Source organism: Lissotriton vulgaris, unplaced genomic scaffold, assembly GCF_964263255.1.
Source record: "Lissotriton vulgaris unplaced genomic scaffold, aLisVul1.2 SCAFFOLD_987, whole genome shotgun sequence".
In the NCBI taxonomy this organism is placed as follows: Eukaryota; Metazoa; Chordata; class Amphibia; order Caudata; family Salamandridae; genus Lissotriton; species Lissotriton vulgaris.
In genome coordinates this window covers 790,837-812,996 of record NW_028246738.1, presented here as the reverse complement: position 1 = coordinate 812,996, position 22,160 = coordinate 790,837, and the positions used below count along the sequence as shown (strand labels likewise).

The 22,160-nt window shown below is 47.7% G+C and overlaps 1 protein-coding gene and 1 long non-coding RNA gene across 2 annotated transcripts; one reads left to right on the top strand and one right to left on the bottom strand.

Moving 5' to 3' along the window:
- Positions 1 to 741: 741 nt before the first annotated feature.
- LOC147665761 (uncharacterized) lies at positions 742 to 3,565 on the bottom strand. The gene is made up of 2 exons (XM_086949537.1): positions 3,256 to 3,565; positions 742 to 2,504 (listed from the first exon to the last, which is right to left on the bottom strand). Exons 1-2 carry the CDS (start codon positions 3,563 to 3,565, stop codon positions 742 to 744), a joined length of 2,073 nt encoding a protein of 690 aa, XP_086805663.1.
- A 2,875-nt stretch (positions 3,566 to 6,440) lies between these two features.
- Positions 6,441 to 7,373, top strand: LOC147665760 (uncharacterized). Its single transcript, XR_015304977.1, has 3 exons — positions 6,441 to 6,553; positions 6,642 to 7,026; positions 7,302 to 7,373. It is a non-coding gene; the product is annotated as an uncharacterized LOC147665760 (long non-coding RNA).
- Positions 7,374 to 22,160: the final 14,787 nt, after the last annotated feature.

The following is a 22,160-nucleotide window of genomic DNA, read 5'->3' as shown; positions in this document are numbered from 1 at the left end:
AGCAACAGGCCCAGTGTCCTTGGCAGGGCAGGGTACAGCACATCAGAGCAACAGGCCCAGAGTCCTTGGCAGGGCAGGGTACAGCACATCAGAGCAACAGGCCCAGAGTCCCTGGCAGGGGAGAGCACATCAGAGCAACAGGCCCAGAGTCCTTGGCAGGGCAGGGTACAGCACATCAGAGCAACAGGCCCAGAGTCCTTGGCAGGGGAGAGCACATCAGAGCAACAGGCCCAGTGTCCTTGGCAGGGCAGGGTACAGCACATCAGAGCAACAGGCCCAGAGTCCTTGGCAGGGGAGAGCACATAAGAGCAACAGGCCCAGTGTCCTTGGCAGGGCAGGGTACAGCACATCAGAGCAACAGGCCCAGAGTCCTTGGCAGGGCAGGGTACAGCACATCAGAGCAACAGGCCCAGAGTCCCTGGCAGGGGAGAGCACATCAGAGCAACAGGCCCAGAGTCCCTGGCAGGGGAGAGCACATCAGAGCAACAGGCCCAGAGTCCCTGGCAGGGGAGAGCACATCAGAGCAACAGGCCCAGAGTCCTTGGCAGGGGAGAGCACATCAGAGCAACAGGCCCAGAGTCCTTGGCAGGGGAGAGCACATCAGAGCAACAGGCCCAGTGTCCTTGGCAGGGCAGGGTACAGCACATCAGAGCAACAGGCCCAGGAACACACCCACATCGCTAACAATGGTGTACTGTAGCACACCTATGTGTGGCACAGGCGTCTGAGGGTGTTGACAACTCACTCCTGGCTGTCATGTGGAGTGGAACCTAGCTGTGTGTCAGGGACTGCAGGTCGACTTGACTGGTGTGACAGAGGGACATGTGGTGTGGCTATAACAGAGGGCCTGCAAGGTGGAGGGCTGTGTGGACCAGGTGGCACCGTGGCACGTGGAGGTGGAGTCATGCACGCCCTTGACACAGTGTGGGTGGGAGAGGTTGGAGGGGTGCCCTTCCACTTCTTTGGAATATGAATTTGCTTCCCTGTCATGGGGTTGATGGGAAGAGGCGTTGACACCACCTGCACACCCCCCAACTGTTCCACTTCAGGGGCAGACACTGCCACTCCCTCTGGAGAAGTGCTTGATCCTGCAGTACGCTTGTGCTGGCTACGCCTCCGGACCACTTTAGCCTCTCTGGAAGATGTACCCCCCACAGTGACCACCTTCCCACTTACCCCAGGGATGGCCACTACACTGCCCTCCTGTCCCTTCTTGCCAGGGATGGCCACTACACTGCCCTCCTGTCCCTTCTTGCCAGGGATGGCCACTACACTGCCCTCCTGTCCCTTCTTGCCAGGGATGGCCACTACACTGCCCTCCTGTCCCTTCTTGCCAGGGATGGCCACTACACTGCCCTCCTGTCCCTTCTTGCCAGGGATGGCCACTACAATGCCCTCCTGTCCCTTCTTGCCAGGGATGGCCACTACACTGCCCTCCTGTCCCTTCTTGCCAGGGACGGCCACTACAATGCCCTCCTGTCCCTTCTTGCCAGGGATGGCCACTACACTGCCCTTCTTTGCCACAATGACTGGGCTGGTCACAACAGGGCTTCCCTCCACCTGCCTCGATGTACTTTGTTCTGGGGTTGATGTGGTAGGTGGGTGTGTCCCTGTGTTCACCCCAGGTGTAGTCATGACATCCCACACATCCTCTGTGGGCATAGCAGAGTCAATATCTGGTGATGGCTCAGCAGCATGTGAGCCTGATGTCTGACACAATGTTGTTCTGGCCTTGCTCTTCTGTGACTCCACCTGGTCTGTGCATATTGGGGGGTCCCTGCCCTTCTTTGGGGATGGAGTCTGTGGACGGGATTGTTTGCTTTGGGTCTGAGCTGTGCTCCTAGTGTTGTAACGTTTACTTGATGTATGTCCCAAGTGCTCACTGTCATCTGATGTGGCCACTGACTGGGTGGACGTCACAGGCACCTGAGCTGCAAAGGGGGCATGTTGGAGGGCTGACGTCACTGTACCTGACAATGACAGGAGTGTACGATGTAGGCCACCCACGTCAGAGTGGATGCCCTCCATGAATGCCAGAACCTGCCCTATTTTGTAATCGTGGGCACTGAAGGCATTCAGCAGGGCGGTCTGGCCCATGCAAAGTTGCCGCAGGAGCTCTACGCACTCTGCACTGAGGGCAGCAGGGGGGACAGGTGCAGGTGCTGCGGTGCCATGTGTGAATGTCACACGTCCCCTCTTAGTGACACGGATACGGCCAGCCCCAGAGGAAGTGGATGGGAGGGTGGGCAGTGGCCGTTGGTAGTCAGATGCAGCAGCAGAGTCCCCATCCCCTGTGGCTGCTAACAGGGACTCATCCCCCCTGCCATCAGATGAAGTGGTACTCTGTGTCTCAGCCACAGATTCCTCATGCATACTCCTGTCACCCTCAGTAGCGCTGGTGTGGTCAGTGTCACTTTGCTCCGTCTCACCCTGCTCTGCTGCCGCTGTCGTGCTGGTCTCCCCACCACTTTCAGGATCATGTTCCGCCGTGGTGTCTTCCGAATCTGCATTAGTGACAGAAACATGGTTGTATAAGTGTCATAGTCTGGTCACACGATATCAGAGCAATGCAGCACATGAGAGGCCTAGAGCTACATGGTAACCACCACACCCTCAAATCATTGTGCTGCTACACACCAGTTACACCACAACTGAGCCTGTCATGCGGACAAACAGGCAGGAGTGGACCAATGTCGATGACACACAGCACTACACCCTGCCCATGGATGGTGTTCCCCTAGCCCACATGGACCTGCCCCACGGACATGATGTAGCCACAACTAACATCACCACTTCCAGAGCCTAAAGGGATCCAGAGGGGAATACACACACCTGTTTTGTCTACACATGCCACATTGTCAAATAGGCCATTACAATCACCATGTGCCAATGTGGGTTCACATTGTTGTCAGATGTGTGGGCCACTACCATGCAGGTGCATGCAAAGTAGACTGACATGGTGTAACACTCATTAAGTGGACACAGCTGTACAGCATAATAGGGACTACACCCACCATCACAAAGAAGAGTGACCATGTGGACAACAAAATATATGTCAAGGACTGAAAACTGCAGCCAGGAGCTGCAGAGTAAGGCCATGGTGGGCCAATGCCTCATACAGACACACATCACAGTTGCCACTCACATCACATATCACAGCATGGCAGCACACGCACATCACATGTGTCACCGCAGACACAGGCACTCTACACATGCATCCACTCCCAGACAAACTCTCCCTCCCCGGATACTCACCATCGCTGTCTTGCTGCTGAAGCCCCTTCAGACGTGCATCCAGGTCTGGATAGGTCACTGCCAGTATGCGTGCCATCAGCGGAGTCATGGTGCGGCGTGCCACACGCCCTGTGCGTGGTACCATCCCCAACTTCATCTCTGCCACTTGCTTAGCCAGCCGGCTGATGTCGTCCCACCTCTTGTGACAGTGTGTGTGTCGTCTGTTTGATACCCCCAGGGCTCGCACCTTTGCTGCTATGGCCCTCCAGACAGCCTTACGGTGGTGTACTTTGAGCTGCAGGTATGAGTGTAAAGAAGGACTAATGAACATTTACACATTGTCATATGTCAGCATCTATCAGTACAGCAGCCAGACACTGAATCAGGACGCACAGTGACCCCCCTCCCTCCAGAACTGGGGGTACCCTCACAAGGCCACTCTGCATGGCATAAACATTAGTGAATGCATGCACACATTGAGCTTCGTAGTCTCCATGATTATCACACTGAAGAATGATGATTCAACACAAATGCATCGACAGCACTGTGTAAATCATAAATTGTACAGGGCATTGATGTGGCATATCCACTAATCAGTGTGCAGCAACTGTAGCATGTAAGTTGGCTGATGGACAAACTTTGGAAGGGCAGCCACTGAACCTACTCTGTGGGGCACACTGACTATGACTACAGGGGCACCCTGAAATTACATCACAAGCGGACACTGTCCAACCAGCTACAAGGCAAACAACCGTTGGTCATGTCTGCCCCAAAAAGTAGCACATCCCACTCACACATACAAGTATTGGCCTAGGACAGAGTCATAATGCAAAACACACACTCCCACCACCTGCAAACATCTTGTCTGTCAGTGTTTGTCAGCACCACACATCCAAAATAACATACAGCTGCATCATGAATACACGTCTGACACCACCCTGCCCTACTGCTCCCTACATGGTGACTTACCACGACATTGGGGCCACCAAACAGCCGTGGGTACTGTGCCAGCACCTCGTTCACAAGGACATCCAGCTCCTCACTCGTGAATGGACTGGCACGGATCTTATCTGTTCTTGACATCCCTGTGGATATGGCAGACCTGTGGCGGAAGTGAGTTGTGAGGTGTCCCAGACAGCAGGCTCTGTGAGCAGCAGGAGAGGGTCCCAGGCAGCAGCAGGAGAGGGTCCCAGGCAGCAGCAGGAGAGGGTCCCAGGCAGCAGCAGGAGAGGGTCCCAGGCAGCAGCAGGAGAGGGTCCCAGGCAGCAGCAGGAGAGGGTCTCAGGCAGCAGGCTCTGTGAGCAGTGGGAATGTGTGGCTCACTCCCACAGATTTATAGGCCCATGGGGTCGTTAGGAAGCTGATAAGGTGCTACAATTGGTTGTCTGGGTCAGCCTTATTCATAAGCATCCAATGACCGGCTCCGCGGCGGCGGCGCGCCGCTTCCGCATTATTCAAATCTGCATCATGCCACATTGAACGCCCATGCCATTGGCTGTATGCAATGCACCATGGCGGTGACGCACCGCGGGTGTCCGGGGTGCGCTACCGCGATGGTGCATCATTCAAAAGCATCCAATGACCGGCTCCGCGGCGGCGGCGCGCCGCTTCCGCATTATTCAAATCTGCATCATGCCACATTGAACGCCCATGCCATTGGCTGTATGCAATGCACCATGGCGGTGACGCACCGCGGGTGTCCGGGGTGCGCTACCGCGATGGTGCATCATTCAAAAGCATCCAATGACCGGCTCCGCGGCGGCGGCGCGCCGCTTCCGCATTATTCAAATCTGCATCATGCCACATTGAACGCCCATGCCATTGGCTGTATGCAATGCACCATGGCGGTGACGCTCCGCCGGGGACCGGCGGTAGGTACCGCGACTGATGCGGCGGAGCCTAGCCAGCGGCATGGACACCAGTCCATGTGCCAATGGCTACCTTGGCTGGGTAGATGGTGGTGCTGGGGTCACACCGCCAGGGACTGGCGCTAGGTTCTGGCATTTTCGTACACATTGCTGTGTATGTCAATCATGGACAATGTATAAGTGCCATGCAGCTACATGGTGTAGGGCACATCATTGTACACACGATGCCACAGAGCCATTGCATCCACAGGAGGACGCACGTTCAGTCTGAGCCACTTTAGTATGTGTTTGTGCCATTTTAGTAAGGCTTTTGATGGGTGCTGATAATTGACAGACGTCAGGTGCTCTACATAGATGTAGTGATGTTTAATGTGTTGTTGGTCAGTGCAGACCTTGACCAGGCTGGTGGCACTGCATTGTATCGTACCTGACTTGTGCATTCAGAACTGATCATGCACACAACCAGAAGTGTCCCTGCTATTGTGATCATTGTGTTGATGAATGCTTCCACAATGTACATGATGCATTGAGGTCTGGCAGGTACGGCAGATGGGTATGACAGACATGTTAAGTCACATTAGATTTGTGGCTCTTGTAGCTCCATGTCTGCGCATGTCACTCGTTTAATCATTGTATCCACATTATTGTCACTTGGGTATTGTCACTGGAGAGGCCTGCCCTCTGTGTGTAGCTATTGGGCAGCCATGTAACCAGATGTGCCATGCAGCTTTCTGGCCATTGTTTTTTACCCATTACATCAATGATGTTTTGTGCTATGGCCATCTCATGATGCTTGTCATTGACCTATTGTTTTTAATCCTAAACTAGGAGGAGGCCAGATCTCCTACGTCAGGTGATTGTGCTTGAGGACATGGAGAATGAGGCAATCATCAGGAAATTCCGGTTGGACAGACCGACATTGAAGATCTTGTGTGATCTATTGGAGCCCCACCTGCAGCCTCGCCGTCACTATCCTACGGCATTCACACCCGCCCACAAGGTAATGGCAGCACTACACTTCTTTGCGACTGGTTCCTTCCAGGAGACCGTGGCTAACGCTGGGGGAATGTCGCAGCCCATGTTCAGCATGGTGCTGAGGGATGTACTCGAGGCCATGATGATCTATCGGAATCGCTACATCCATTTCCCCCGGGGACGTGAATTGGCTGCCGTTAAGGGGGACTTCTATCCACTTGGGCACATCCCACATGTAGTCGGTGCGATAGATTGCACCCATGTGGCTCTGGTGGCACCGCAGGCGACGGAGCACATTTTTCGAAACCGGAAACACTACCACTCCATGAATGTGCAGGTGGTGTGCCTTGCAGACATGACAATTTCACATGTGTGTGCTAAGTATCCCGGTTCGGCACATGACTCTTTCATCATGAGGAACAGCATGGTGCCACGGATGATGGAGAATCTGCATCCCGAACGTGCCTGGATTGTGGGTGAGTTACACAACTGCTATCGCGTGCTGTGTGTCACTGCCTTTACTGTGGCCGTACAACATTGCAATGTGTATTTTTTTTTCCACAGGGGACTCGGCTTATCCCAGTAGGCCATGGCTGTTGAGCCCACTCCGTAATCCCCAGACACCTGCAGAGATCCGCTACAATGAGGCCCATGGCAGGACACGACGGGTAATTGAACGTACTTTTGGGCTGCTGAAGGCAAGGTTCCGGTGCCTTGACAGGACTGGAGGCGCACTTGCATACTCGCCTGGGAAGGTGTGCAAGATCGTTGTGGCATGCTGTATGCTACACAACCTGGCCATCCACAAGGGGGTCCCCCTGCTCCTGGATGACGGTGAGGAACCAAGGCCACAACCTGCTCAGGGACCTGAATCCAGTGATGAGGAGAGTGGAGAGGAGGAAGGAGTTGACCAACGGCAGCAGCTAATCCAACGCTACTTCACTTGAAGGTGTGTGACGAGTTACAACGTCTACATAGTCTAGTGTCTTAGCTTATCTTATGAATGGTTATGCGCAGATGTTCCCAATAGCCACATGTTCTGTCACCTATGTATGGGATTGTTGGAATGGACGTTACGTCCGGAGATGTATTATGGACGGCATTACAGCATTTCAGATAGACACTGTGTAGGGTACCTGTGATAATTAGGATATTTGTGGATCAGTGATCTGTGTGTGTTGCCACGATGAGACCAGTGACTGTAGTTCTGTTGTGTCTCCCTAGGTTCTCCAGCGTGTTCCTGCCCTGCATACTGTACATCATGTTTACATATCATGGACATAATCATCATTGTAAATTATGCACTAAAGAATTCACTACACAAAATCTGCATTGTAAGGTATTTTATTTACGGGGTGGACATGTGAATTGTGCGTGAATATTTACAGGAAGGTGGGGAATGAGCAGTGAGTTGACAGTCATGGTCGCTGAGATGCAAGAGTAGACACCACATGAATGTGGTGACCCAGTCCAACAGACAGGTGCCATTGCCAAGGCAATGTGGGGAAAGATAGTCCAAAAGAGTCAATGCAGTTGGGGAGAGGGTTGTCTTCAAGGCTGGCTCCGTGACTGGCGTGTGGCAGGTGCTTGGCTTCCAGAGACTCCCAGGCTCTTCTTTGGACGCCCCCTAGATCTTTTTGGCGGTGGGGGGCCTGCTGAATGGCCAGCGGCGTCAGAGGACTCGCCCCTCTCTGTTGGCGCAGGGGAGGATGGTGGACTGGCATCCTGCTGCACAACAGGAGGGGATGTCGGTGATGGTTGGGACACAGGCCTGTCCCTCTGCAACGCCACTTGCTGGCCCATGAGGTCCACCATCTGTCCCATGTGGTTATTGATGGACCTCATCAGCAGGATGAGCTCCCTGAAAAATTCCTCCGACCGGCCACTTTGTCCCTGGACCTCTTGATAGGCATCCACAACTCTGGTGAAGTGGTCCAGGGATGGTGTCCACTCCGCCCGAGGTCTGGTGTTGGCCCTGGCCCTCCCACCTGCTCTGCTGCTACGAACCTCTTCCCTCGCCACTGGTGCGCCACGCACTGGCTCCCTGCCCTCCACAGTTGTTTGTGTGGGCTGGTCATCCCTAGGGACAGGGAGGGTGCGGGAGGTGGTACTGGTGGTCGTGGTGGTGTTGGTGGCAGTGGCTGCGGTGGTGGTTGCGGTGGAGGCAGAGGCTGTGACAGCAGGGGTCTGCTGCGTTGTCGTTGCAGCAGAGGTGGTGGTGGGGAGGATGGGGGCCTGGGACCTCTGGGTGTGTGGAACACCGGATGTGCCGGGCTGGAGCTCATCGTCCATACTGTCCTGGGAGTCTGCATCTGTGAGTCCATGTGCCGGAGGTGGAGACTGGCTCTGCGGGTCGTTGGTGTTGTCCCCAGCAGTGAGTTCTTCATCACCTGTGGAGTAGATGGGGAGTGGTCAGTGTTTGTGTCATCTGTGTATCATCAGCTGTCTGTACACTAGTGCATTGTGCTGTCATCAGTTGTACAAATCATGGCAACATCGTGTTACATTACATAGTGGATAGTTAGATCATGGTGTCCTAAAGGTTGATTGTCTATGCATTTTGTACAATAGTAAATAGATTAATACACACACACTTCATGAAGATAAACGGTAGTTACATACCTGTAAGGTGAGCGTGCAGGGTATAATGGCTGACACTTGCTCCTGGGTGGGGGTAGCCTCCATGATGCTGGGCTGTGGGACAGGGGGCATGCTGGGAGTAGTGGTACAGGCCTCACCCCCACAAACACCCTCCAAGTGCAGATGGCTACCTACCTGTAAGTTTGTTTGTTACACATTGCAATGGCTGACACTTTCTCCTGGGTGGGGCAGGCCTCCATGATGCTGGGCTGTGGGACAAGGGGCATGCTGGGAGTAGTGAGACAGGCCTCCCTCCCTCCCTCCCTCGCACCCACAAACACCCTCCAAGTGCAGATGGCTACCAACCTGTAAGTTTGTTTGTTAAACAGTGCAATGGCTGACACTTTCTCCTGGGTGGGGCAGGCCTCCATGATGCTGGGCTGTGGGACAGGGGGCATGCTGGGAGTAGTGAGACAGGCCTCCCTCCCTCCCTCCCTCGCACCCACAAACACCCTCCAAGTGCAGATGGCTACCTACCTGTAAGTTTGTTTGTTACACAGTGCAATGGCTGACACTTTCTCCTGGGTGGGGCAGGCCTCCATGATGCTGGGCTGTGGGACAGGGGGCATGCTGGGAGTAGTGGTACAGGCCTCACCCCCACAAACACCCTCCAAGTGCAGATGGCTACCTACCTGTAAGTTTGTTTGTTACACAGTGCAATGGCTGACACTTTCTCCTGGGTGGGGCAGGCCTCCATGCTGCTGGGCTGTGGGACAAGGGGCATGCTGGGAGTAGTGATACAGGCCTCGCACCCACAAACACCCTCCAAGTGCAGATGGCTACCAACCTGTAAGTTTGTTTGTTAAACAGTGCAATGGCTGACACTTTCTCCTGGGTGGGGCAGGCCTCCATGCTGCTGGGATGTGGGACAAGGGGCATGCTGGGAGTAGTGAGACAGGCCTCCCTCCCTCCCTCCCTCGCACCCACAAACACCCTCCAAGTGCAGATGGCTACCAACCTGTAAGTTTGTTTGTTAAACAGTGCAATGGCTGACACTTTCTCCTGGGTGGGGCAGGCCTCCATGATGCTGGGCTGTGGGACAGGGGCTATGGTGGGAGTTGTTGTACTGACATTCCGGCCCCATACAGGCCTCCTCAGCAGAATGGCTGGCTACATCTTGTTTAGGGATGGACAGTGTATTGGTGGTTGGGTATTGCAAGGAGGTAAAAGTCAATGTGGTTGTCTGTACTTACCAGCCTCCGCTCCCCCGGCTACTCCTGTGTAACTCTCAGGTAGCAGGATACCAAGCACCTTCTCCTCCCATGGTGTGAATGTCTTCATTGGGAGGGGAGGGCCACTGCCAGTCAAGTTTGCCACAGTCCAGTTCTTGCTCCTCTTCTCCTTGACAACCCTCTTGAGATCATGCCACCGCTTCATGATCTCCTTCTTGGATCTTGGGGTGGCCCCAACTGCATTCACCCTTTGGACAATCCTTTCCCACATTTGTGTCCTGGTGGCTAATGGTGTCTGTTGGACTAGGTTCCCAAATAGTTGTGGTTCTACTCTCACAATCTCGTTGACCATGACTGTCAACTCACTCTCTGTGAATTTGGGCATTTTTTGTGAGGTCATGGTGTGGGGGTGTTGAGGTGTTTGTGGGTGCAGGGGTGTGTGGGTGCAAGGGTGTGGTGATGAGGTGTGTTCTGTGCTGGGGGTTTGATTGTGATGGTGTGATGGTGGTGTTGATGGTGGTGGTGGGTGTTGTGTGCGGTTTTGCCTCTCTCAGATGTGGTGTGTGGCCTTCTGTTCTGGGAAGATGCAAAGGATTGTGGTGAGTGGAGGGTGTGGATTTGTACTCAGCTGTGTGGGTGTGTCCAATTGGATAGTGGTTGTCAGGTGTGTAGTGGGTGTGGTTATGTAGTATTGTGTATTTCTTTGCCATTTCTGTATCTGTGTGTTGTATGTATTTGTTGCTGGGCTACTTTGTTTATGCAGTATTTTGCATCGCTGCGGTGCTTTGACATCGACCGCGATGGATTTCGTGTTCGTCCGCTGCGGTGACTTTGCTGGTGCTTGTCCGTCATTTCTCCCATGCAATCCTGCCTTCGACCGCGGCGGTCGGTGCCTGCCGGTCCGCCCGCGCCACCCTCGGGGATATCGTAATTTCCTGTGCAGTGTCTCCGCTTTCCCTGTGTGCGGTGTTGTATTTCCAGCTGCTTTTCCGACCGCCGCGGTCGGAGTTTTGTCATCACCGCACACGTCGGGCGGTTTCATTTTCACCGCTACCGCCGCGGTCGGTCTCTAGTGGCGGTCGATCCTAATTTGTCTGCCGGTTGCACCGCCTCCATGGCGGGCGGTTGTTTCCCGCATCCATGGCGGGCGGGGTGGTTTTCCGCCCGCTATCCTAATGGGGCCCCAGGGGTTCTGCTGGCAGGCTGCTGCTACTGCTGAAAGTACATGTGTTAGTCAGTATGTCAGACTTTATTTTGACGTGGCTGAGTAAGATAGGGTGGGTTTTATGGGAAAATGCTATAACTTCAGCTTCCAGGCCACCTTCCATACCCTCTATAAGAAGAATGGTATTCTCCCAAATAGAGTTTATCAAATTCCAGTAAACGATCACTAGCTTACTCAGGGAAAAATCACCACAGTTCATAGAATTAGTGTGCATAGTAAAACCTGATTTATATTGTGATTATAACCTGTTACCGCCCTATATGTGCTTTTGTTTGTGACCCTCAAAAACAGGCTTTCACTAAAATGAATTTCAAGGAAGACACTGTCCGAGAGTCCGGTAATATCTGCTACAATATGATGTCAATGTTGAGGTCAGCCTATAAAGGAGGGTCTACTTTGGCCCCAACCACATGCACTTGGCATATTTTATTCCAAGACACAGGGACCATGTTGTGTACAATCAATCAGGATTGACTAGTCTCCTTTAAATTGGTAACCAGAGCATATCTGGACATCAACTCTCCAGATGTTACCAACTTCTGGACCTTAATTTCTCAAAGGCTATTTTACGGATTTAAACTAAGTTAGATCAGGGTGTCCATAATGGTTATAGTTAGGTAAATGTTTTCCTGAAAAAGGCATTTTTTGTTTCTTTAAAAACTTTGTATTCATTTGCTAAATCTTCACAAAGCTTTCTAAGAAAATGTTCATCCACTTTAGCTCCTGCATGGAATGGTTCTCACCGCACCATCAAGTAGGACCCAATATTAAGTTTGGTTCCAACAGTGCAAGTTCGGAATGCTAATATTCTAATTATGATAGCAAAATGTGTTCTCTGATGTAAAAAACACAGCTGAATGGATCTACAACAAATTTCACAAAAAGATAGAACTTAATCCAGAAAACATGATTTTTGTTATTTGGTGTAAATCCATTTCTCAATTTTTTAGAAATTAGAAATTAAAAAGGCGCTGAGGGTGGGCATGAAGGGGTTAATTCTCAAAAGAAGTAAGTGATAACTAGGCCCTTGTTGTCCAGATTTGTTTTGATTGGACCTTAGGAAGTGTATGCATCGATCTTGATTGACCGGCAACAACATGGAGAATATTTCCCAGGCAGCCACAAAAGGATGCAGGGACTCATTTCCCAAAACCTGAAAATAATCAATGCCCATATAATGTGGCAGGGTAGGCACACCCTAACCCAGAGGGCCATGTGGGCCTACCTATAAAACATTTTGACTTTTAGGAGGGATCCCTTCTTTAGGTAGGCCCACATGGCCCTCTGGGTTAGGGTGTGCCTACCCTGCCACCTTATATGGCCATTGATTTTTTTCAGGTTTTGGGAAATGAGTCCCTGCATCCTTTAGTGGCTGCCTAGGAAATATTCTCCATGTTGTTGCCGGTCAATCATTATATATATATATATATTTATATATATATATATATATATATATATATATAAATATATATATATATATATATATATAATATATTAATATATATATATATATATTATACCATAGTTTTGCTAAAATATTTTTTTAAAACCATAAAGCATCTCAGAAATGGCAATAACAAATGTTAAATTTTGTTTTTGAAAGAATATGCTTTCTCTTCTAAAGTAGCACATGTTGAAGCAGATTAAATTTATAACAACCATTAAGTGTTGATTTTTCCCATTAGCTAATATCCTAGGCACTGTTTCCTGAGTCTGCATAATATTTGAAATCACTTACTTTATAGGGCTATGTTTTAGGATGCAAAATGTACTAGATTCGAGAATGAGAGGACAAGATGAAGTAGGGTAAACAAGCACAAATATCCTGTATATAAATGTTTGTGTACAGCAATGTATCTGTCATACATAAAGCATTACAATGTAGAGATATCTTGAAAGTTGAATAGGCGTTCTTTCATTTACGTAAAACTTTAGCTTAATTTGATGTGTGCAATTTAGCAGACACCTAACATATTTACCTTACATGGCCTTATTACATGTTGGGTGTTTTCACCCAGAGCAATACTTTACGGTGAAATTCATGAAACCACGATTACCGGTCTCTCCATATTAGAAAATTGCATACAAACATCTTGATTGGGGGAAAAACATGGCGGCCGTCTGCTGAGCGGTCGCGGGCTGCTTTCTCGGACGCTACTAACTCTGCTTGTGCCTGGGTCAAAGCGATTATAATGGATTAAACAATGAAGCGTCTACCATTGTAGTTGTGGGTCCCGGATACATTTTCTCGGACGAGCGTTCCCCTTTCCAAAGCCGCTGCCGGTGATGCTGGAAGACAGACCGTGGATATGGCGGCCTCCCACAGCAGCAAGGAAAGCAAGGGAAGCGGCACTATCGGAGCTCCTTTGTGAAGGCGGTGCAGTAATTCAAGGCAGCCCGTGCTGGAGGTGGGAGAGAGCAGCAGCAGCGGTCCGAGGGAGCTGCCGAGCTTGTTTTGTTTTTTCCGCTACCAGCCCCCGGAGAGGTTCCTTCCAATGACCTACAACAACTTACTGGTGCTTATGGCAGGTAGGGGGGGCCCTTTCAGCTCCTCTGGCTAGGACCGAGGCACCCAGCGGTGGTCAAAGTGAGACGGGCTCGAAGCTCTGGAGCTCCAGAGGTGCAGATGTTGTTGGGGGTTCCCAGATCTCCGGCAGGCAATTTAGCCAGGAGGAAACTGATGAGACAGGTGTGTTTGGTTTAAAAAATCACGGAGAGTGCCGGGGGTGTTTTTCCACGAAGGTAGTTTCCTCCCGCAAGAGTGTATGGAGAGAGATACCGAGAGTAAAGGATTATCGCCACCTAAAATAAATAGATACTCTCTGCGAGCGAGAGCGGCTCAGTTAGCCACAAATAGGGGGTTCACTCATTTCCCTCAACACATTTTACCAAAAGTGGTAGTAGCCTCAGAAGCAAAAAATAATTTGAGTGCACCAATACCTGCAAAGCAGTTTAAGGGGAAGCAGGCGATTCAGGAGGCCCACGAGGCCCACGAAAGCCTAGGAGAAGGAACTCCAATTAAGCAAATTCAAGGCAAAATTAGGTCACAGAGAAGAAGGAAAGGAAGCCCCATCATTAAATCGAAGGTTACTCCTTCGTTGAAATCTTATTTTCAAGTTATTTCAACAGTAAGTTCAACAGCAAGTTCCTCATTAACCCCTAAAAAAAATCAGGGGAACACAAGTCAACACCATGCCCAGCCCAACTAAGGGGGGTTCAGAGAGATACCCAACAGGGAAATCGAGTACAACCCCCGCAACCCCCTCTCCACTATCGAGGGAGAAGTCAGGGAAATCGGTAAAGGTAAAGGGCGAACCTGTTAAAGCACCTGTCCTCAAAACTGCAACTTCGGAACAACCTCCCCAGGTAGTAAAATTACCTACAGATGGGCCCCAGGAAATACATCCTGAGATAGGCCTTTCTAATAGGTATGTTGTGTTGAAAGAGCTAGGTGAGGAGGTGCGGACAATCACACAACTAGGACACAAGGCCGGAGAACAAGTTGAGCAAGCTGAACAAGAGCAAGATCAAGAACAAGGACAAGGACAAGAACAAGATCTCAGTCAGAATCATGATAGCTCCCCTGCTTCTTTCTCCACTTCAAACACAGCCACACACTCATTAGCCGACTTATTATTGACAATGAAGGAAGAGATGACATCTAGATTTACTGTTTCCGAGGCAAATCAGGCAGAAATGGCCGCTAGATTTACAGTGTCGGAGGCAAATCAGGCTGCAATTTAGTTATCTTGTGAGGCCTTAGCTAAGAAGTTGGAGGAGATTACAGCAAGGACTGAAACGTTGGAGGAAGAAATTCCTAAATGAAAGGAATCAATAACATCTAATACATTCAGGGTGGAGTCTCTCGCCTCCGAGAATAAAGTACTAAAGAACGACTTAGAATGTTTAGAGAATCACTCACGGGGAAACAACTTGAAACTTTTGAATGTTCCAGAGGCCATTGAAGGGGAGGATATTAAGGCATTTTTGATCACCCTATTAAATGCCACTGTCCTAAAGAATCATGCAAACATTGATCTCGATCGGGAGATACAAAGGGTGCATAGGGATCCCTTCAAAAGGAAGCAGGGGAAACAGAAACCACTTAAAATATTAGTGAACTTCTTGTCGTATTCGGTAAAAGAATTCATCCTCGCAGCTGCGCTAAAAGAAGAGAGTATAGTGTCATCATTACCGGAGAGCTCCACATTCACTTTCCACATAAGATCGGACATCTCGAGCGCAACCGCAACAGGGTAGTGGGAGTTGGGGAAGAGGCTGGATGAGCTTAACGGACTAGGAGCAAAGGCACAATTAAGATTCCCAGCAAGTATCCAGGCAATGTGGAATAACCATATGTACATTCTCAGATCCTCTGAGGAAGTCGATACACTCATAGACAAAATTCAACTGGAAAAACAGGGAGGTAGATGAGAAAGCAATGGGTAGCTTCCCAGGGGGAAAGATGTCCCAGGCACAACAGTGCGCAGAATTTTGATTAATGAAGACTGTCCGAGGGAGCAATACCCAAATAGGTTAGCCTATTGGAAGGAAGGGTTTCTCAGAGGAAAGGGGGATGGGGGGCACTTAGGGGAGGATCAAGAGGTTGTAGTGTGGGGAGCACAGGATGGGGAGCCGAGTAGGGAGAAAAATTAAAATAAAAAAATTAAAATAAAAAATACCTCATCTAACCTTAACTTTCAAATTTTTGGGAAAAAGACATTAAAGAAAAGCAGTAACCACATTCGTTCCCAAGGCTGTGATGGGTAAAGAGGCAGATGCCTGCAAAATTCAATATCTATCATGGAATTTAAATGGCCTGAGGTGTCCTCGTAGGAGAAGATTGATTCTGAAATACTTCGAACTTGCTCCAATACAGATCTGCCTACTCCAGGAGACACATTTAAGCCCTAATGAGTTTAGTGAGATTTTTTCTAAGACTCCTTGGGTACAATGTTTTTGTGTCTCTCAACAGACTTTGAGTAGTCGAGGGGTTGCCATAGTGATCAAGAGAGGAGTCCCCTGTAGTATTAAGTCTGTCCAAACTGATCAGTCCGGCAGGTGGGTAGTAGCCCTTTTAGATTTTGGAGGGGTGGAGATGACATGTTCATCGTATTATGGTCCGAACATAGACGACCCTTCATGTTTGATCAAACTACATGGGTGCTTAATGATGGTAAATCCTCCGCTGATAATAGGTGGAGATTTCAACATTAGGCTTGACCCCGACAAGGATAGTTCTAATTTAAAACACAAAATTACAACCCCAAAATCACGCAGGGTAATGAAAAACGTAATGCTAAATTTAAATTTAGCAGATATATGGAGATCTAAGAAAGGAAATACCTAGGGATTTACATATTTCAGTAAAAGGTATAGACACTCCTCCCGGATAGACTGTTGATAAATAAAGAAAACCTAAATAATAATACAAGTATCTCGATCCAGCCAATACACCTATCTGACCATGCCCCCCTAATAATTGTCAATGCAATCAGTCGGAAATACACACGTCCAAGATGGACATTGAATAGAGAAATCCTTGCTGATAGAGAGATCATAGAATCAATTGGGAAACAACTTTTACAATGCAACTATTACAACGCACTACCATTACAATGACATTTTTACAACGCAACATCCATTACAATGCATGCCATTACAATGCATGACACTACAACGCATAACACTACAACGGCTGTCATTACAACGCAGTCACTAAAACGCATACCATTACAACGCATACCATTACAACGCCTAGTACCCTTACACTATCCAACACTTACCCCACTGTTGCACCCCCTGGAGTTAGAATAGTCATTTTTACCCCTACACTATCCAACACTTACCCTACTGTTGCACCCCCTGGAGTTAGAATAGTAATTTTTACCCCTACACTATCCAACACTTACCCTACTGTTGCACCCCTTGCATTAGAATAGTAATTTTTACTCCTACACTATCCAAAACTTACCCTACTGTTGCACACCCTGGAGTTAGAATAGTACTTTTTACCCCTACACTATCCAACATTTACCCTACTGTTGCACCCCCCTGGAGTTAGAATAGTAATTTTTACCCCACAGTATCTAACACTTACCCTACTGTTGCACCCCTTATACGGCTATAATCAATAATATCTCTATAATGGCATAATAATCAGAGCCATATTTCAGTAAATCGCCCCTGCAGTCCAAGACACGGCAGAAGTTACTTCCTTAGATTCCTAGAGAGCACACCGAGTTCTTTAGACACACCAAACCTCCAGCAACCTGGGAAAGCCCCGCTTGCTTTGTTTTGATTTGTAATAGAACTCCTGCAAGCACTGTAAGTACGGCCAGTTCTTAGTGACATCTTTATTGACGTCTTATGTCCAAACCTTACGTCAAACTCGGCACCTTTCAGGTATAAATATAGCAATGTTGCCTTAAGCAAACACGCAGTGGTAATTCTGGAGAAGAGCAGCTAATCTACTTTCCGAGAGCCCAGCAGAAGATAAAAGCCCACGGACACTGCCCCTCCTCTTTGACGCGCTGAGAAAGACGCTGTCTTTTCTCCTGCCGAGAAAATCCAGCTCCGGCGTTTCCAGCCTACCCTTGCGGGTGACTGGAATATCGAGTCCTGAGAGGGAGATACCAGACCTCCTACATTCTATTCCCAAGGTACAGTGCTGGCTAAACCCTTAGAGAGAATTCTTGAACAGATCCTTGGCAACAAACCTACTTAACTTAAACTGCTACTTACTTACTCCTTCCCACGTATTAGGCTTAGGTCAGGTACACCGGGGTAGGCATAGTTTAGAAGCACCAGTTGAGCACGTTAGCCTATGTATATATGTATATATATTTTATCCATTTTAAAGTGTCTTATGGCTAAGAAACCATACCAATGATTTTACAGTATTATTTAATAATACTCCTTTTACTTTACGTACTTTACTTTACATTAAGTATTGCAATTGTGGCAATTCATTTCTCTTGCATGAGAAGGAAGACTGCTCAATAAATAATACCTTTTATTGAAAACGCCTGTCTCTCTATTCTCTGCACCCTGGTGGAATTAAATATGCACAACTGACTGAGTGAAATAGCTGTCTATTGTTTCACACGACTCTGGAGATTGACTCTTATTCTGAGGGAACAAAGTTGTCATTTGAGCTCTGAGCTAGCTGGCGCAAACCTAAATTGAGTCTAACATAGTCAGTAGAGACCTAGAAGACCTCAGTCCTACGTCTACACTACTGTTTATGTTACTCCAATGCGCAGGGCCTATAGGGAAAATAGGAACTACACTACATGGCGCCCAACGTTTGGTAAGGCGATAAAACGAACGCAAGACGTTAGAGTAACTCAGTCGTGCTTTTTCACACAGACCCTTTCTCCCGTAAATACTCCAATAGACGTCTGGAGTGGGTGAAAGTTTAAAATCTGTCAGAACTTAGTAGGAAGAGATTCCTAGGTAGAGTCCTTGGTTTCGTCAACGTTGAAGGATACAGTGTTCCAAAATATTGTGCACCTAATCTTTTGTTTCCTTGGAAACCTACTCTGAAAACTTTCATTAAAACAATGTCAGAAAATGGCGATAACATCGAAACCAATGAAACCGCAGTAGATGCGAATCAACGAGGTTTCGATGTTACAGGTTTTAATGAACCGGGTGCAATTATCATCCCGGCAAACATAAGAAAAACTATAACTTTAAAACTTATAGAAAACAGACTGACATCACGAGGTGGTACAGTCATTTTCGTGATAGATGCACACGAATATCGGCAGACAGAGGTATTCTATTCATGGATAAATTTTCCAGCGGCAAACGCTACAACACACAAATTCCACTATTACAAAATAGAGGAACCACCAGATGAATACACACCTTTCGAGGATATTGAAATACCACTAAATTACCAAGAGCACCTGCTCTGGTTTAAAGGCGCCCTAAAACATAATGATCACATCACCAGGCTCGGTCCACTAGGTAGACCAGGAGCAACGTGGCCGGTTCTAGCCAGCTACACACCACACCCAGACATTGATAAAATGTCAAGAGAAGAACTTTTAGCACAGCTTAAGTTACTAATTAAAATTCGCAGACAGTTAGTCCAATATGTAATGCTGACTACAACAGTCCAACCAGCTGTTAATATTCCACAGCTGACCCCTCATCAGGGGAACACATTAAAATTACACCACAGAACATACAATAATGTCTAGCAAAAACACCCACAAAACGGGAACAAATTCCATTCTGGCTGGCACAGAAAATAACTCAAATAGAGGCAGTATTCCCTAATACTACCCCTATTGAGAAACACAGAATTTTGACTATCTGCCTTCCAATGGGGGTCGCACCACATGTGGAGGACTGTGACACTTGGGGCACAGTCTTTGCTTCCATTAACATAAAAACGCTTGGTGTTCCGTCCATGGCGGTAATACCAGATGTGCTAAAACAAATTCAGAATGAATATGGTCCAAAACCTGCTTTAACTCTTGGTATGAAATTACTGAAAGACTTCAAGCAGGTCTCTGCTATATTATTAGCCAACATACATCTGTGGCGATCCGCCAAAAATTGAAAGAAACAGATATAACAGATCAACCAATTGAGCTTGCCAGAATCATAGAAAAATGCAATGAAGAACTAGGTAGAGATAGTTTGGGTGGGAAACCAGTAAAACCCCAACTACTTGAAAATCCTGAAAAATTATTTATTAAAAATAATCTAAACACTCCTAAAAAGAGCTAAGATTGAAATAAACATACCACTCCCAAAGAAAAAGGTTTCCAGTCCAGAGGAAGGTCTCCTCGGCGTAGAGAAAGAACTCTGAGCTGAGATCACCGGTCACCCCAAAGGGAGCCCTCTGAAAAAAGATACAACCTTAGAAATAGGGATCATTTGAAAAAGCCTGATAGATATCAAGATATTGATACACGTCCCTCTCAATCTTTTTCGCAGAAATCGGAAAGAAGAGGACGGTCAGAACAAAGGGAAGAGCACGCCAAATCCAAAGACAAGGAACCTGCTCAAAGCAAAAAATCACAATTTCCAAGAAAGAAGGCAGCCCGTATTAAAGTAATCAAACATGCCGAGGATACTGAGGACACAGCTGAAAAACGGAGAGTGGGCACAGACAATGCTAGACAGCGCACCAGAAATCAGCATAGCTCGCAAGATCCTGATGAATCATCTGGAGACAGTGGACACGAATGAATACATTCAAGTGGAAACTGCAGATACCAGAATTAGCGAACCTCATAGGATATACGAAATAACATTGCGTATAGAGGGAGATAAGACTAGGAAAATAAGGGGTCTATTTTGGGATAACCTCTCAAAAGTCTATGACATCCTGTTAGCCGAGAAAGATTGGCCCCCAGAGTTTGTCAGGGAGTGCCTGCCTGCTCAAATCATATTCCAATACATAGAAAATATATATATGCCAGAAAATGGGCAGCAGCTCAAGCCCCTGCATTATATAAAAATCACGTAGGGTGGGATGAGGACTCTCCCCCTCACAAAATCCAGTTAAAATGTCAACCTACTGCACAAAGGCAGTACCTGATTAAGCAAGAAGCTAAAAAACATGTCAGGGAGATTTAAGATCAACTTGAATACCAAGGGGTGATTGAAACATGCACCTCTCAAATCAACAATCCTTTGTTTCCTGTCTCCAAACCAGACGATTCATATTGTCTAGTTTTAGACTACAGACACCTTAACTCATGTTGTAAAACATTTGCGGTACAAAATTCGCACAGTGCAGCACTAATGAATAACATAGTTCACAAAAAATACAAAACAAAATTGGACATTTCTAATGGATTCTTTTGTCAAAATATTGCACCGGAAAGCAGGTACTTGACCGCTTTCCCAATAATGGGGTCACAGAAAATTTTTTGTAGATTCCCATAGAGATTCAAGAATAGCCCAGGATTATTCTCAGCCAGAGTAACAGAGTTACTACAAATGTATGATGATGAGGCATTATCTTATGTCGATGACATCTATCTCACAGACGACGACTTGGATCCTCACTTGAAAAGAGTGAACACCATAATACTTGGGTTCGCAGCAGAGGGTTACAAATTCAACTTTAAAAAGTCACGAATTGCCCATCTAACGGTCCTGTTTTTAGGATATGAATTATCAAGTAAAGGAAAAGGCCTAGCAGACAACTTCTTAGAGAAGTGCGCTGTACTCCAAGCTCCATAAACGCTGAAGAGTTTACAATTGATTCTAGGCTTCCTGAAGTTTGGAAGAACTTACATCCTAAATTATGCAGAGAGGGTTAAACCTCTCTACGAATTAATGAAACCTGATTTTAAACCAATCAACTGGACTCAAAAACACACAGAAATTTTGAGATCACTGCAAACAGACATGTTAGCTAAAACAAAATTAGAAACATGTGACAATACACGCAACCTTGTAATTCGAGTCATCCCAGGAAGACGCGGATTCACGTACCTGACCTCGAATGAGGGAGAACGGTACCAATAGCATACAAATCACATTTGTACACAAAAGCAGAAAAAACATTCAGTCTTACAGAAAATACTGTAAAGGCAGTCCAAACTGCTGTAGCAAGAGAACGAGCCCAAGCACAAGGAAAAGGAATAACTGTTTTCACAGCAGAATCAGCCTTCAAGGCGCTATTCAGTCCAGTAAATCTAAAAACAGTGGAACTTGATCCAAAATGGATACAGTGGGAAAATTCTCTTGATACAGAAAAAGTGACATACTATTATGTCCCGAACATGAAAAAACTGAATGATTTGAAATATGAAAGAGAATATCCTCTGCCAATCGAAATTCTGCCTCTCCAACAGTACTCTTGTATAATCTATGCAGACAGATTTGTACAGCATTACAATGTAGATGATAAATCCTACAATGCAGACTGCGCAATTGTTAAAGGTCGCTGGCTCTGCGGTAAATTCAGACCGAAATTAACAAAAACTGAATCACTGAGAAACTGTTCGGCTCAGCGAGTTGAAATCAGATCTTTAAAGATGGCGCTTGAAAATGCCGAACGTGAATTCC